Source organism: Cnephaeus nilssonii (assembly GCF_951640355.1).
Source record: "Cnephaeus nilssonii genome assembly, chromosome: 20".
Classification (NCBI taxonomy): Eukaryota; Metazoa; Chordata; class Mammalia; order Chiroptera; family Vespertilionidae; genus Cnephaeus; species Cnephaeus nilssonii.
In genome coordinates, this window is record NC_137091.1 from 34,517,343 (window position 1) to 34,535,251 (window position 17,909).

The 17,909-nt window shown below is 42.8% G+C and overlaps 1 protein-coding gene across 2 annotated transcripts in view; it reads left to right on the forward strand.

Annotated features, from left to right (window-relative positions):
• The window catches only part of LSM14A (LSM14A mRNA processing body assembly factor), an 84,511-nt gene that overhangs the window by 30,016 nt on the left and 36,586 nt on the right, over positions 1-17,909 (forward strand). For both annotated transcript variants that reach the window (XM_079800422.1, XM_079800421.1), the window contains exon 3: positions 7,954-8,083. In XM_079800422.1, the coding sequence (XP_079656548.1) occupies positions 7,954-8,083 (130 nt within the window). The remainder of the gene's footprint in view (positions 1-7,953; positions 8,084-17,909) is intronic.

Sequence of the window (17,909 nt, forward strand, 5' to 3'; positions counted from 1 at the left end):
GGATTTTTTTAAAAAAGAGGGAGCCAAACATTAAAAAATTTTAACATACAGACATGTTCAATTCCCTAAATAAGGTATTAAAAAAGACTAAGTATTTTCATTGAGAGTAGTAAAAAATTGTGTATTTTAGCCTTAGCCAGTTTGGTTCAGTGGATAGAACGTCGGCTTGCAGACTCAAGTGTCTCAGGTTCAATTCCAGTTAAGGGCACATGCTTGGGTTGCAGGTTCGGTTCCCAGTAGGGGGCATACAGGAGGAAGCTGATGAATGATTCTCTCTCATCATTGATGTTTCTATCTCTCCCTTCCTCTCTGAAATCAAGTGAGATTGGGATAGAGCCATAATTTTAAATATATTTTTAATTTTAAAATATATTTTTAATTGTGTATTTTATTAAAAACAGAAGCACGTATGATACCTAAAAAATTTTAATTATGGATTAAAGAGGATGTCTATTACAGTGCCTGTTTTTATTTTACATTTTAATTGGGAGCATATAGAAACGGTCAGCTATAATAGAGAAAGCAGGTCCCCGTAAGAATATTTTTACTTGAGGCCATAGCTGATTAAAACGTCATGGCCCCTTGGTTTTCCTCCTGAATTTATTTATTTCTTAACCTTTTTTCTTATTAGAAGTCTTTGTTTGGCCCTAGCTGGTTTGGCTCAGTGGATAGACCCTCAGCCTGCTGACTGAAGGGTCTCAAGTTTGATTCCGGTCAAGGGCACGTACCTTCTACCTCTACCAGTCGATGTGCTTCTCTCTCTCTGTCTCTCCCCCTCCTTTCCACTCTCTCTAAAAATCAATGGAAAAATATCCTCGGGTTAGGATTAAAAAGTAAATAAATAAAATAAAACCCCGAGTTTAAAAAAAAGTCTTTGGTCATTTGCGCTAAAAGATGCTTATTCATTTACCAATGTAATACTTTTAAATTAACTTTCCTTTTTTTGTGCTATAAGTGATAAAAATCTTAGTTTCCCACAAGTCAGATTCTTAAAGTACGTATTATCTTATACACAATTTGTCTTCTAGTTATTAAAAGAAAGTGCCTCAGGAATCTTCTAATATAAAATTAAAACAGAAAAAAAGAAAAGGGACCTTTTATCATTTATTTACCACTCATTTTTCTTGAATATAAGACAAGCTTTTTAATAAGAAATGGTAAATTTTATTCTTGTAACATAAACTAGAGAAATTATTTTTTTTAATATATTTTATTGATTTTTTACAGAGAGGAAGAGAGAGGGATAGAGAGTTAGAAACATCAATGAGAGAGAAACATCGATCAGCTGCCTCCTGCACACCTCCTACTGGGGATGTGCAACCAAGGTACATGCCCTTGACCGGAATCAAACCTGGGACCCTTGAGTCCGCAGGCCAACGCTCCTGCCACCAAACCTGTTTCGGCCTAGAGAAATTCTTTACTCTCATCTATCCTCTCCTTTTTTTTTCTTTATTGTTGAGAGTATTATTGGTGTTCCCTTTTTTTCCCCCATTGCCCACCTCCACCCAGTTCCCCCCCCACCCCACGCCTTCACCACCCTATTGTCTGTGTCCATAGGTAAAGCATATCCTATATAATAAAAGGGTAATATACAAATTGACCCTAATGGCAGAACAACCAGTCGCTATAATGCACACTGACCACCAGGGGGCACACGCTCAACGTGCAGCTGCCCCCGGGTGGTCAGTGCGCTCCCACAGGGGGCGCGCCGCTCAGCCACAAGCCGGGCTGACAGCTGGGGCGGTGGCAGGAGCCTCTCCTGCCTCCGCGGCAGTGCTAAGGATATCCGACTGACAGCTTAGGCCCTCTCCCCGAAGGCTTCTGGACTTCAAAAGGGCGCAGGCTAGGCTGAGGGAACCTCCCCCAACCCCCCCCCTCCCCGAGTGCACAAATATCATGCATTGGGCGTCTAGTATGCATATAAGATCTTTGATTATTTTCTCCTGGTCCCTCTCCCCGCTTCCCTCTGAGATTCCTCAGTCTGTTATTTCATATTACCATGCATCTTGATTCTATTTTATTCATCAGTTTATTTTGTTCATTAGATTTTTTTGTTCATTTATTTTGATTTTTAGATTCAATTGTTGATTATCCTCTCCTTTTTAAGTCTTAAGTTTGAGGAAGTAAGTCTGAAGGAATCCTGAGATAATCTGACTTCTTAAATGGAGGGAGAAGAGACACATTCTAATAGAAATAGCTGCCTACACCAGCAATTTTCAATTGGTGTGCCACAAGAATTGTTAAAACTTGAAATACCTGACTATTTACTCAGGGGCACTGACCTCTTTTCCCTTAGATTGCCAAATAAAAGAATGCCAACACAGCTATAGCCATTTGATGTGAATGAATGATAATTATACCTATTTGTTTTTTGTCAGATGGGCAAAGAATATAATGTACTTTTTGGTGTGCAGCAGAATTTTAACAATTAGTTTATTTGGCCTACACCAAAGAGTGGTGGTATCCTACCTAATAATAGACAAATATGCAAATTGACCGTACCTTTGCTATGCCCGCGATTGGCCAGGAGGCGCGGGGGGGCGGGACTCGGGGTGGCCGGGGTGGCTGATTGGGCCGGCGGGATGCTGAGCTCGTGTCGCCAGCGGTGGCTCGAGCTCAGCGTCTGCGCCATGGCTGTGCTGCGGCACAGAAGGGGCCTCTGGGGCAGCAAGCTCACGTCCCACCGCGGACCATCAAAAGCGGGGGAGCTGGGTACCTGTCCACTCAGGCACCAGGCCTTTCAGAAGCCTTCACCACGCCGGAGGCTTCTGAAAGGCCTGGTGCACCAGCGGACAGGCACCCAGCTCCCCCGTGATCGAAAGCGAAAGCGTGTAGGGGACCCTACACGTGCATGATTCAATCATGCACTGGGCCTCTAGTCTATTTTATATATACACTAGAGGCTTGGTGCACGAAATTTGTGGGGGGGGGGTGGTCCCCTCAGCCCAGCCTACACCCTCTCCAATCCAGGATCCCTCGGGGGATGTCTCACTTGCCGGTTTAGGCCCAATCCCCGGGATTGGGCCTAAACGGCCATTGGCCATCCCTCTCACAATCCAGGACCACTGGCTCCTAATTGCTCACCTGCCTGCCTGCCTGGTTGCCCCTAACTGCCCTCCCCCCTTTGCTGGCCTGGTTGCCTCTAACTGCCCCCTGCTGCCAGCCAGATCACCCCCAATTGCCCCTTCCCTGCCGAACTGGTCACTCCTAACTGCGCCCCCACCCCCCCCGCCGGCCTAGTCACCCTCAACTGCCCCCTCCCCACCGGCCTGGTCTCCTCTTACTGCCCCCCCCCCACTGGCCTGGTCGCCCCTCTGCTGGCCTGGTTGCCCCTAACTGCCCCCCCCCCACTGCCGGCGTGGTTGCCCCCCAACTGCCCCCCTGCTGGCCTGGTCATTCCTTACTAACACCCCTGCCGACCTGGTCACCCCACACAGCCTGCTTGTTCAGTCATTTGGTCATCCCTCACTAACCCCCCTGCCAGCCTGCTCGTAGACAGCCATCTTATGATGGCATGAGGGTTAATTTGCATATTACATCTTTATACTATAGGCTACTAGGGGCCCAGTGGCACAAAATTTGTGCATGGATAGGGTCCCTAGGCCTGGCCGGTGATTAGGGCCAATCTGGGCCTTCCTTTGTTCGAGCCACACCCTGGTAGTCAGCGCATGTCATAGCGATTGATTGGTCTCCCAGTAAAACTCACACAGGGACAATTTTCATTTAGGCTTTTTTAGATAGACTAGGGGCCCGGTGCACGAAATTCGTGCACTGGAGGTGGGGGGGTCCCTCAGCCCAACCTGCCCCCTCTCACATACTGGGAGCCCTCAGGGGATGTCCTACTACGGCCTAAGCCGCAATCTGGCCTCCCTTTGTGGGAGGCAACCGGGCTGATCAGGGGAAGGCAACAGCCCCATCACCCCACTGCTGCAGCCACTGTCAGTCCACAGTCACCAAGGTGTTTTCATCAACACAGACTCCAGTCCCTTCACCAAGAAAAAATGACAACTTTCTTTTAGGCATTTTCAAGATGTGTCTTTCATAGGATATGCATTTCTTTCTTTATTATTTTTTTTATCCTCACCTGAGGATATGTTTCCATTGACTTTTAGAGAATGTGGAAGAGAAAGGGAAAGACAGAGAGAAACATCAAAGTGAGAGGAACACTTTGATTGGTTGCCTCCTGCATGAGCCCTGATCTGGGCCCCGGCCAGGGAGGAGCCTGCAACCTAGGTACATGCCCTTGATCAGAATTGAACCCAGACCCTGCTGTTGGCAGGCCGAGGCATTATCCACTGACTCAAACTGGCTAGGGCAGGATATGACATTTCTTAGCCCTCCAGCAGCGGACCTTCGTTTTTTTCTCCAGAAGTGTGGTGGAAAAACCCTAGATCACCTTTTTGGATTCTTATTACCCGTTACTAAGAATATTACCAGTGGCATACAGGAAGCTTAGCCAATGTGCAGTCAGAAAAGGTGTTTCCTCTATAGTTCACACCAATCGCGAGCAGGGGCCCTCCAGCTCCCTCTGATCGCCGGCTCCGCCCCTGCCCAGGCCTGCCTTGGGCAGGGCACCTCCAGCTCCTGCCCAGGGCAGGGGAGCCCCAGCTCCCTTTGATCGCAGGCTCTGCCCCTGTCCAGGCCTGCCCAGACTGAAAGCCTCTGGCCGAGGCTTTCCGCCTTGGGCAGAGGACCCCCAGCTCCCAGTGATCACAGGCTCCGCTCCTGCCCAGCCTGAAAGCCTCTGGGAGAGGATTTCGGCCTTGGGCAGGGGACCCCAGGCTCCCTGTGATTGCAGGCTCTGCCCCTTGAGCAGGGGACCCCCAACTCCCTGCGATTGATCTCAGGAGCGGACCCCCAGCTCCCTGCGATTGATGGCAGGTTCGGCCTTGGGCAGGAGCGGAGCCTGCCATCAATCGCAGGGACCTGGGGGTCCGCTCCTGCCCAAGGCTGAAAGCCTCCCTTTTGGCTTTGGGCAGGAGCATAAATAGGACCCCAGCTCCCTGCGATCGATCGCAGGCTCCGCTCCTGCCCCCTCATTCTGATTGCAGGCTTGGCCCTGCCCAGGAGCCCCCTGGCTCAGGCCCTTCCCAGGCTGCTCTGGGCCCATGCCGTCTTACCTCACAGTGACCTGGGTGCCAAGATGTTCCTGGGATACAGGCGCTGGGCGCCTATGTATGCAAATTAACCGCCATCATTTTTGGGTTAATTTGCATTCTCACTCTGATTGGCTATGGGTGTAGTGAAGGTACGGTCAATTTACATGTTTGTCCATTATTAGGTTAGATAGATAGATAGATAGATAGATAGATAGATAGATAGATAGATAGACAGACAGACAGACAGACAGACAGACAGACAGACAGACAGCTAGCTTTTGGTAATTCTCCCGGGAACCAGTTATTTAAGTAATCAGCCTTATGGAATGAGAAAAATCAAAGAGAATTCAAATCAAATGGTATTGAATTGGAGAATTGGATCTTTTTTTTTTCTTTTTTTTTTTTTAATTTCAGAGAGAGGAAGGGAAAGAGAAATAGAAACATCAATGATGAGAGAGAATCATCCACCGGCTGCCTCCTGCATGCCCCCTACTGGGGATCGAGCCTGCAACCCAGCCATATGCCCCGTCCAGAAATAGAACCATGACCTCCCAGTTCATAGGTTGATGTTCCACCACTGAGCAACACTGGTCGGGCAACTTTTGAACTTTTTTTTTTTTTTAATATATTTTTATTGCTTTCAGAGAGGAAGGGAGAGAGATATAGAAACATCATTGATGAGAGAGAATCATTGATTGGCTGCCTCTTGCACGCCTGTCACTGGGGACTGAGCCCACAACCCAGGCATGTGCCCTTGACCAGAATCGAACCTGGGACCCTTCAGTCCGTAGGCCGGCGCTCTATCCACCAAGCCAAACCAGCCAGGGCAACTTTTGAACTTTTAATTCATTCTTTCAGTAGTATTTATTGAGCACCTGCCATGGGCCTGGTATTAGCAGTGAATACACCGACAAAGTCCTACCATCAGTGAGCTTATATGCCAGTAGTTGTTCTTACACTTCATATTTATATTATGAAACTAGAGGTCCAGTGCATGAAAATTCATGCACTGGAAGGGAGGGTCCTTCCGATTAGGGGAAGGCGATGCCCCCATCACACCTCTGCTGCTGCCTCTGCTGGCAGCACAAGCCTTGGCCAGCCCTGGTTACCTGAGCCTCAGACGGCCCTGGGTGGCTGGGCAGCCGACATCCAAGGCTTGCCTGTGCCTTGGGCTTCGGCTGGGCAGCTGACATTCGAGGCTTGCCTGCACCTTGGGCCGGCCCTGGGCGGCTGGGAAGCTGACATCTGAGGCTTGCCTGTGCCTCAGGTTTTGGCTGGGCAGCCAACATCCAAGGCTTGGCTGGCTGCAGCTGCCATCCGAGGCTTGCCTGCGCCTCGGGCCGGCCCTGGGCAGCTGAGGGGACTGGGGGGCTCCGGAGGCAGGCACCCTGGCAGGGCTGAGGGGACTGGATGCCGCCATCTTGTGGCTGTGGGCACCGCCATCTTTGAAGGCGTGGCAGTCAATTAGCATATTACCTCCTTATTGACTGTGGGCGCTGCCATCTTTGAGGGCGGGGCGTCAATTAGCATATTCCCTCCTTACTGGCTGTGGGCGCCACCATCTTTGCGATGGTGTGAGGGTCAATTAGCATAGTCCCTCTTTATTAGATAGGATATTTTATATTAAGATAAATTCATATTATAAAAGTTTGTGTAACTACATATTTAATTATATTTCAGGTTTAGTAACTTAATGTTTTTTTAATTTTTTCTTTAACTTGATAACTGTATTTAAAAATGTAAATTTTTGTGTGGAATACTTTGTTTTTCCATCTCTTTCCTGTAAATTTAATATTGCACCTCATATGATAGAAAATAAGAGTAAATTCAAAAGTGAGATGTCTTATTTGTCAACCTGGATTTAAAACTTAATATAACCAAGTATGACTTTTCCTGTTTTTTCCCTTTAAGCAAAGTTATTTTACTTGATAGCCAAGTAACTTTTCTTCAGTTCTTTCCTAAATCTGCTATAAAACTCTTTAGTCAAAGGAGGAATTTATTGTAGAAAAAAAAGTATATATCAATGAGTATAAAATTAGCACATATAGCCCTTGAACAATGCAGAATTTGGGGGTGCCAACCCTCACACAGTAAAACATCCACGTGTATTTTTTTTTAACTTCTACTCTGCGAAAGATACTTTTTTTTTTTTAATCCTCACCTGAGGATATGTTGTTTTCTTTTTTCATTGATTTTAGAGAGAGGAAGGGGGAGAGAGAGAGAAACATACATCATCAATCAGTTGCCTCCCATACGTCCCCCTACCGCGAATCGAACCTGCAACTTTTTGGTGTACAGCAAGCATGTCAAACTCATGACCCACAGGCCACATGCCTCATTTATTTGGCCCGTGTTAGCCTTTGAGTTTGACATGGTTGGTGTACAGGATGATACTCCAGCCAACTGAACCATCTATCCAGGGCTACATGTAACTTTCGACTCCCCAAAACTTAGCCATAGTTGTTTCTTGGATTGTGTAGGGTATTGGTTCCAGGATCTTCTATAGATACCAAAATCCGTGGATACTCAAGTCCTTTATATAAAATGGTGTAGAACAACACATACAGTGGACCCTCTCCAATTGTTGAGAGTTGACTATATTGAAAAAAATTCACATATAAGTGGACCCTCACAGTTCAAACCTGTGTTGTTCAAGGGTCAGCTAGATACACAAATAGTGAAATCAGATTATTGAACTGTTCTAATGTTAAATGCATGTTGTAAGATTATAATTGCTGTTGTGTCTAGTAGTTATAATTTAATTGTTTTCTTAAAAGTGTAAATATTCAAATTTCTTTCCATTATATGTATGTTGTTTAGAGCTTGAAAAAAATAACCCATGGTTTTTCTTCAGTCTTCACTAGGCTCATCTACTTCTTCATTCCAGTCAGTGGGTTCCTATGGACCTTTTGGCAGGATGTCAACATACAGTCAGTTCAGTCCAAGTTCATTAGTCGGGCAGCAATTTGGTGCTGTTGGTGTTGGTACGTTTTTCTTTTTTTTTTTTTTATAACCACGTGTTTTAGACATCTTGTTTGGTATTCTTTTTGTAGCCTGTTACTGTATTTTAAAGGCTTTATTTAATGTCCTCATTGACCAGTGGTTCTAAAATGGTCATTTCTTGGCCCTGGCCAGGTAGCTCAGTTGGTTAGAATGTCATCTCAATCTGCCAAGGTTGTGGTCCAGTCAGGGCACATACAAGAATCAACCAATGAATGCATAAATAAGAGAAACAACAAAATCGTTATTTCTCTTTCTCTCTTTCCCTCTCTCCTTCTCCACTTCTCCCATCCCCTCTCTCACCTTTTCTCCCTCCCTCCCTTCTTCCCTCTTTAAAATCAATAAATAAAATGGTCATCTCTTAAGAGTCACTTTTAAAAAACACAAAAAACCTGGATATATCCAATGATCAGATTTCATTGAATGTTATTTTAAGTTTACATAAGATATATACATTTAAAATAAGTATTTTTTCAATAGAATAGATTTTCAAAAAGGGATTGGAGGTAATGCCATTAAGGAGTATTTATGTTATGTTGAATGTGGGTGATTATCCCATCACCTATGGAAGATGCTCACATATAGCATATTTGGGGGGCTTGGTGCTTTGTTTATAGTAACAATGTTTTAGAAATATGACACCATACGGAGAATGTGTAGGAGGGCTGGGCTAATAACAAACAGTTCTACTTACAAGGACAAAGGCCATTCATTGTGTGCAAAAGCTAAATGTAATCAGATCAACTTGGTGTTGAGTTTTTTTTGTTTTGTTTTTATGTCTTAGTATGCTAATGAGTTTTGTTAAAATTAATTTATTTTTTATATAATTGTAACTTTTCAAGTATGTAAATGTTTGACTTACAAAATAAAAAAGGATAGGGACAAAGCTGAATCCCAAAATTGAATGAATATAAACTGAAACAACTGGTATTAAGTATATATCAAATCGATAACAATAGCCACACAGAAAAAATGTACTTAATTCAAGTAACTTTTACACTCTTAGTGGGATATATGGTAGTAAGTAGAACTATTAAAAATTTTTGACTTGGGGTTTGTAATTGGTAGTGGTATTGGTGTTAATTTTGAAACTATTTTTTAAAATATATTTTTGTTGATTTCAGAGAGGAAGGGAGGGAGAGACAGAAATATGAGTGATAAGAGAGAATCATTGATTGGCCGCCTCCTGCACATCCCCCACTGGGGATCGAGCCTGCAACCCAGGCATATACTCTGACTAGGAATCAGGAATTAAACTGTGACTTCCTGGTTCATAGGTCTGCACTCAACCACTGAGCAACACCGGCCAGGCAATTTTGAAACCAATTTGTATGTATAACGGGGTAGGGAAAATTAGTAGTATGTTGATGTTGTTGGGAAGTGGTGTGGAGAAGGGATATAAAAATATGGAATGGAGAAGGTACGGAAGAACCCTGTGATGTTGAAGGTGAATTGGAGGTATGAGAATTAACTCAATTTTTATAAAACTGCTTATTTCCTGACTGACAGGCCTAGAAGCAGTGATATCCAGTAGCAAAGAACACGTGTAGATCCTGTTTTTGGTTTCTAAATACCATTCCCCACTAAAAGAAGGAGAACCAGTGCTCTTTTTTAACAGAAAAATACCAGCTAATAAAAGTAAGGAATGCCGAAACCGGTTTGGCTCAGTGGATAGAGCGTCGGTCTGCAGACTGAAGGGTCCCAGGTTCGATTCCGGTCAAGGGCATGTACCTTGGTTGTGGGCACATCCCCAGAAGGGGGTGTGCAGGAGGCAGCTGATTGATGTTTCTCTCTCATCGATGTTTCTAGCTCTCTATCCCTCTCCTTTTCTCTCTGTAAGAAATCAAAAAAAAAAAAAAAGTAAGGAATGATAGTTAATAGAAAATCACCATTTAATAATCTGGTGTAATAATTAGCAGCACTATTATCAGTGGATGCTGAAATCATTGAGTGAATGGTGTTGAAACAGTATATTAAAATGGCCTTAAGGTATTCATTCCACAATTTACTTACTAATTACAAAGGGGGGGGCCTGAGTGTTGTGCCTTTATAATGGAACTAGAGGCCCAGTGCATGGGATTCGTACACTGGTGGGGGGCGTGACCTGCAGGGACGGGCCCGCCGTGGGAGCACTGCTCCTCCCAGTCAGCTGAGCAGCTGTGGGCCCACCCTCTGAGCGGCTGCTCCCTGGTCCGGCATCTTCTGTGGAGCCAGAGCACTCGCCTCTCTAAGGGACCTGGTTGGGGCCGGGCCCAGGAAAAATAGCACTTAGAGGCAGCAGAGTAGGCCTTAGTCCCTTGGCAGCCACAAACTGCCTCCCAGACTCCAGGGTCAGTTCTGCGAGCCCAGCAGCAGCCTGCGGGCTTCCAGAGGAGGCGGCGGGGAGTGAGGAGGAGGAGCCTGGGGCGAGGAGGCGACGATCAGTCGCAGCCCAGGTTCCTGCCCAGCGGCCTGGGGTTCGCAGTGGGAGCAACTGCTCATTCCAGTCAGCCAAGTGACACTCCCACTGTGGTAGCGCACTGACCACCAGGGGGGCAGCTCCTGCATTGAGCATCTGCCCCTTGGTGGTCAGTGCGCGTCATAATGACTAGTCTACCGGTTGTTTGGTCGTTCAGGCATTACATCGCTGGACTTTTATTATATAGGATGTTATATAGGATGATTTTATAGTCACCATCTTAATCAAATTGTCAAGTTTGACATTGCCATAGTTAAATAATTAAATGTCTCTTGATGTAATGATATAGGGGGAGGGGAAGGGGTTACCCAGCTTGACCTCTGTGATGTTCTTGTGATGTTCTTGCTGAAAATGCACATTGTAATTGTGAAGAAATGTTACATATATATCCAGAAGTCCAAACTCTTCAAAGAATTCAGTGTTGTGAAATACAGAGAGACTTGGGGTGACTAAAGAGACATAGCATCCAAATATGTGATTAGATCTGGGTTTTGTAAAAAAGTTTATCTGAAGAACATTGTAGGAACTTTAGGTATGTTGGATGGTGTTATTTTGTTGATTTTCCTAGATGTGGTAATGGTTTTGTGGTTAACCATGTAAGAGAATGTCTTTTTATTGGAGAGATAGTTTTTAAGTATTTAAGGGTGTTTATACTCTACATTGGCAAAAGAGAAATGTGTATATCGTAAAGAAATAACGAAACAGTAGGCCTAGAAAGATGAATTTAGATAAAGAATATATCAGTATTCAAGTGTACACTATCAATTTTGACATAGGTTTGACATTTTTTAAAATTAAAAACTTTAAATAGTTAATTCTTTTTAGATTTATTCTTGGATAGGTGAAATAATATAACTTTGGTTCATGTACCTCCCAAACCTACTCAAGCAGTAAGACCAGTGTTAATTATACATATTAAATTTGGATATACCCTATGTTAGCTATGACTGTTTAGAATACTATTCAAATAAGAGACAATTGCAAATTATATTTTTCTTTTAAACTCCTTTCACTAAATCAGATATTTGATTAACATTGGTATTATTATTGTACTTACCTCCTACTTTACTGTGAAGTCTGAATGACTTAATGTGTATAAAGCATTTGAACAAAGTCTAACACATAGTGTCTACATAGTAAATATTGCTCTGTCATTCTTCATAGCCTGCCCCTCTAATCAAAGTATTTTGTGGTGATGAAATATATGTGCCTTGTAAGTGCTTTTATTTAATTTTAATATTATTGGGGGTTAATGGTGTGGTGTTCTTTGGGTATCACAGAGGCAGTGTTTTCCATGATGGTAGGGTAATTTTTGTAGTGGCAGATTCTTTTTAGATTGTTTGATTTTCATATTGGTAGGATAATTTGTCAAGTGGCTTATTAGAGAACATATATCTTAAAGTTGTGCCAACCAGTGTTGCTCAGTAGTTGAGCGTCAACCCATGAATCAGGATGTCATAGTTCAGTTCCCTGTCAGGGCACATACCTCAGTTGCAGGCTTGATCCCTGGCCCTGGTCTGTGTCCCTGCAGGAGGCAACCAATCAATGTGTCTCTCATCAATTTTTCTCTCTCTATTCCTCCCCCCTCCCTTGCACTCTCTCAAAAAATAAATGGAAGAAAAATATCCCTGGGTGATGATTAACAAAACAAAATTAAAGTTAAGTGAGGAGAAAAACTATAGCATTGATTAAGGTGAAAATTAACTAAAATATAGTCTGTGTTGGCACAAATTAAGCCAGATATTTTTTAAATATATTTTATTGAATTTTTTTTAAAAAAAGGGAGAGGAATAGAGAGTCAGAAACATCGATGAGAGGGAAACATCGATCAGCTGCCTCCTGCATACCCCACACTGGGGTTGTGCCCGCAACCAAGGTACATGCCCTTGACCGGAATTGAACCTGGGACCCTTCAGTCCGCAGACTGACTCTCTATCCACTGAGCCAAACCGGCTAGGGCAAATTAAGTCAGATTTTAAACTCTCTCTTGTTTTCAACTTGTTTTTTACATCCTCACTGATAAAAAGAGACAAAGATGGACATTATCTTTATGTATAAAAGCCTAAGCGACCATTCAACCATTCGACTGGTAGCTTTGACGTGCACTGACCACCAGGGGGCAGACGCTTCCACCGGTAGGTTAGCATGCTGCTGGGGTCTGGCTGATCAGGACTGGGCAAGATGGGCCGGACATGCTCTGGACCCCTACCACGGTCCCTCCCCAACCCCGATTGTGCACCAGTGGGGTCCCTCAGCCTGGCCTGCACCCTCTCACAATTCGGGACCCCTCAGGGGATGTCAGAGAGCCGGTTTCGGCCCGATCTCCGCAAGCCAGGCTGAGGGACCCCACTGGTGCAGAATATGTGCACCAGGCCTCTAGTCTATACTAAGCTAAAATGATTCTTATGTGTGACGATCAGGTCATTATTAACTTTAGTGATTTACCACCAACCCTTAGGAAAAATTAATTATCTCACAATAAATCAAGAAGCAAAGCAACCATGGCATGCTGCTTAAGGCTCATAATACAATTATGGGTAAGATGGAGGAATATTGGCTGAACAGACAGACAGATGGATAAATTTTATTTTAACTGGTTAAGTAGTCAAATCATATTGCATGACGATTCTCTTAGGTCTCCAGTGTTTTGTACAGATTAATTTTTAATTGAGTTTGATGAATACCTAGAAGGCATGCTTATGAACTTTACAGTTAGCACAAAGCCGGGGGTTATTTCATGCATTAGAGCTAACAGACTAAAGGGTTGTTAAAGATGTACTTTAGTAAAGTGTGAAAGAGCAGAGGTTATCAAACTGATTAAAAAAAAAAAAAGGTCAAGTTATATGATGTTTACTAGAGGCCCAGTGCACAGATTCGTGCACTGGTGGGGTCCCTCGGCCTGGACTGCCAAGGGGCCCTGGACATCCCCTGAGGGGTCCCGGATTGTAAGAGGGCGCAGGCCAGGCCAAGGGACCCCACTGGTGTACGATCAGAGCCAGGGAGGGACTACGGGAGGGCTCCAGGGCATGTCCGGCCCGTCTCGTCCAATCCCAATTGGCCAGACCACAGCAGCAAGCTAACCTACTGGTCGGTGTGTCTGCCCCCTGGTGGTCAGTGCGCATCATAGCGACTGGTCAAACTGTCAGACACGTAGCATGTTGGGCTTTTATTATATAGGATTATATAGGATGAGAGATGCACTGAAAGACAGAAATAGCCACAACATATCACACAAACACTGATAATAAAACTGTTAGGTAAGTGAACATCAGACAAAACAGCTTAAAGCTGAGGAGTACTATCAGAGATAAAGAGTGATTCTTCATGATGGCACAGAGAGCAGGCAGTTCATCAGGAAGTTATAACCTAAATGTGTGTGTAACTTTTATAAAAATAGAATACCCAACTATTGCAGAAAATAGATTCTTTTCAAATAAAAATAGACCAGTCAATGGGATAGATCAAATCCTGGGCCGTAAAACAAATACATTAAATTCAGAATGATAGAAAGCATTCATGGTCTCTTCTCATGTCACAAAGAAATTAAATTTGGAATTAATAATGATAACTTGAAAATATCCAAATAATTGGAAATTGAGAAAACTTGTAAATCACTAATGAATCAAACAAGCAATCATATGGGAAATTAGCAAAAAAAACCAATTTTTTAATTTAAAGTTTATAAAATGATACAACTCTCATAGCAGTATGTTTACAGATCTCCTAGGACAAAGGAAACTAAAGAGAAAATAAACAAATGGGAATTCATCAAAATAAAAAGCTTCTGCACAGAAAAAAAAATCAACAAACTGAAAAGAGAACCCACTGGATGGGAGAACATATTTGGCAATGATACATCTGATAAAGGATTAATATCCAAAATATATAAAGAACTCATACAATCCAATTAAAAGGAAGACAAATAATCCAATTAAAAAATGGGCAAAGGATCTAAATAGACACTTCTCCAAAGTGGACATACAGATGATCAAGAGACATGAAAAATTGCTCAGAGTCACTAATCATCAGAGAGCTACAAATTAAAATGACAATGAGGTATCACCTCACACCTGTCAGAATGACTACCAACAACAGATGACAAGTGCTGGAGAGGATGTGGAGAAAAGGGAACCCTAGTACACTGTTGGTGGGAATGCAGAATGGTGCAGCCATTATGGGAAACAGTATGGAATTTCCCAAAAAAATTAAATATGAAACTGCCATTTGACCCAGTGATCTCACTTTTAGGAATATATCCTAAGAAGCCCAAAACACCAATCAGAAAGAAAGTATGCACCCCTATGTTCATAGCAGCACAATTTACAATAGCTTAGGTCTGGAAACAGCCCAAGTGCCCATCATTTGGGGAATAGATAAAAAAGCCGTGATACATTTATATCAGGCGTCCTCAAACTATGGCCCGCGGGCCACATGTGGGTGTTGTTGCCGTTTTGTTTTTTTACTTCAAAATAAGATATGTGCAGTGTGCATAGGAATTTGTTCATAGTTTTTTTTTTAAACTATAGTCCCGCCCTCCAACGGTCTGAGGGACTGAACTGGCCCCCTGTTTAAAAAGTTTGAGGACCCCTCAATTATATACCATGGAATATTATGTAGCAGTAAGAAAGAAGGATCTCTTACCCTTTGAGACAGCATGGAGGGACCTGGAGAGTATTATGCTTAGCAAAAATAAGCCAGTCAGAAACACAGGTACCACATGATCACACTCATGTGGAATTTAATGAACAAAATAAACTGATGAACAAAATAGATCCAGAGGCATACAAGCATAGAACAGACTGCGGAATCTCAGAGGGAAGGCTGGAGAGGGAGGGTGGATGGGAAATGATCAACCAAAGAACTTGTATGCATATATGCGTAACCCATGAACACAGACAATAGAGTGGTGAAGTCCTGGGGTGAGCGGTGGGGGGATGGACTAGAAGGGTTAATGGGGGGGAAAGGGAACATATATAATACTTTCAACAATAAAGATTTAAATAAATGAAGTTTATAAAATGCAGCATACCACAATTGCAATTGAGCTTAAGCATTGCTGCTGAGGGAAAATTTCATGCCTTTAACTACATATATTAGAAAACAGGAATGTTTTAAAATCAGTATTGTAAGCTGCCAGCTTAAGCTAGAAAAAAAGGAAATTTAGTCCAAAAGTAGCAGAAGGGCCAAAACCGGTTTGGCTCAGTGGATAGAGCGTCGGCCTGCGGACTGAAGGGTCCCAGGTTCGATTCCGGTCAAGGGCATGTACCTTGGTTGCGGGCACGTCCCCAGTGGGGGTTGTGCAGGAGGCAGCTGATCGATGTCTCTCTCTCATCGATGTTTCTAACTCTCTATCCCTCTCCCTCTCTGTAAAAAATCAATAAAATATATTTTTAAAAAAAAAGTAGCAGAAGGAAGAAAATTTTTAAAGCAGAAAACAAAATAGTAGAAACAAGCCAAAATATATATAACATCAACAAAGCCAGGAGTTGGTTCTTTAAAATTTTTCATAAAATTAATAAGCCCTGATCAAGACAGCCCTAACCCGTTTGGCTCAGTGGATAGAACTTTGGCCTGTGGACTGAATGGTCCCAGGTTTGATTCTAGTTAAGGGCATGTACCTTGGTTGCGGGCACATCCCCAGGAGTGGGTGTGCAGGAGGCAGCTGATCAGTGTTTCTCTCTCATCGATGTTTCTAACTTTATATCCCTTTCCCTTCCTCTCTGTAAAAAATCAATAAAATATATTAAAAAAAAAAAAAAAGACTGATTAAGACAGAAAGGAGGACCCACATCACCAATATCAGTTGGTTTGGAGCATCGTCCTGTACAACAAAATGTTGCAGGATTGATCCCCTGTGGGTCGGGAAGCAACTGTTCAGTGTTTCTCTCACACATTTCTCCTTCTCTCTCAAAAATCAATAAACATATACTTGGGTGAGGAAGTTTTTTTTTTAACTGAAGCCCTGGCCTGGGTTGCTCAGTAGTTAAGAGCACACCAAAGGGTCTCGGGTTCAATTCCTGGTCAAGGGCATGTTCCTGAGTTGTAGGTTTGCTCCCTCCCACTTCCCTCTTTTCCATTGTATGAAAAACAGTGCAAAAAAAATCCCCAGGTGAGGATTAACAACAAAAAAAGAAAGAGTAGACATCACTATAGATCCTAAAAGAATATGAAAATATTGTGAATAGTGTCAATAAATTTGACATATTAGGTAAATTCCTTTGAAAATAAAACTTTCCTAATCTAACATAACAGGAAATAAAATCTCAAAGAAAAAAGCTGTTAAAGAAATTGAAACTGGAACAATCTCTCACAAAGAAAATTCTAGACTGTTTGCTTTACTGATAAATTCTACCACTTAAGGAAGAAATAATTTTACCAGTCTTAACACAAATTCTTTGAGAGAATAAAGGAAGAGGAATACTTCCTAACCAAATAACCGTGGCAACCTGATGATGTCATTACAAGAAAAAAATATTACAGCTCACCATCTCCCATGAACACACATGTAAAAGTTCTTAACACAATATTAGCAGTGGAAGCTAGCAATTCATAAAAAGGAGAGTATATAATGACAAAGTCGGGTTTATCAACTACTAAGAAATGGGAGGGAATCCTAAATTTGATCAGTAAAATGAAAAAGCTTACATTATGGTGAAATAATGAATGCATTTCCCTTGGGGTAAGGAATAAAAAGCAAAGGCAAATTTGTCTCAATATTTTATTTAATGTTATAGAAGTCCTCAATTCAATAAGGCAAGAAAAAAATAAAAGATTTAAAGAATGAAAAGGAAGAATTAAAAGTCTTTATTTGAAGTTGACATGATTGTGTACATAGAAAATGCAAAGGGCCCTGGCTGGTTTTTCTCAGTGGGTAGAGCATCGGCCTGTGGACTGAAGGGTCCTGGGTTTGATTTTGGTCAATGGCACATGCCTGGGTCTTGGGCTCGATCCCCACTAGGGGGAGTGCAGGAGGCAGCCAATCCATGATTGTCTCTCTCTCTGAAATCAATAAAAATGTATTTTTTTGCCGAAACTGGTTTGGCTCAGTGGATAGAGCATCGGCCTGCGGACTGAAAGGTCCCAGGTTCTATTCCGGTCAAGGGCATGTACCTTGCTTGCGGGCACATTCCCCGGTGGGGGGTGTGCAGGAGGCAGCTGATCGATGTTTCTCTCTCATCGATGTTTCTAGCTCTCTATCCCTCTTCCTTCCTCTCTGTAAAAAAATCAATAAAATATATATTTTTTACAAAATGTATTTTTTTTTAAAGAAAATGCAAAGGAATATTCAAACCACTAGAATGAATACGTGAATTTAGCATAGTACGGAGATAAGTGGTAAATATACAACAATC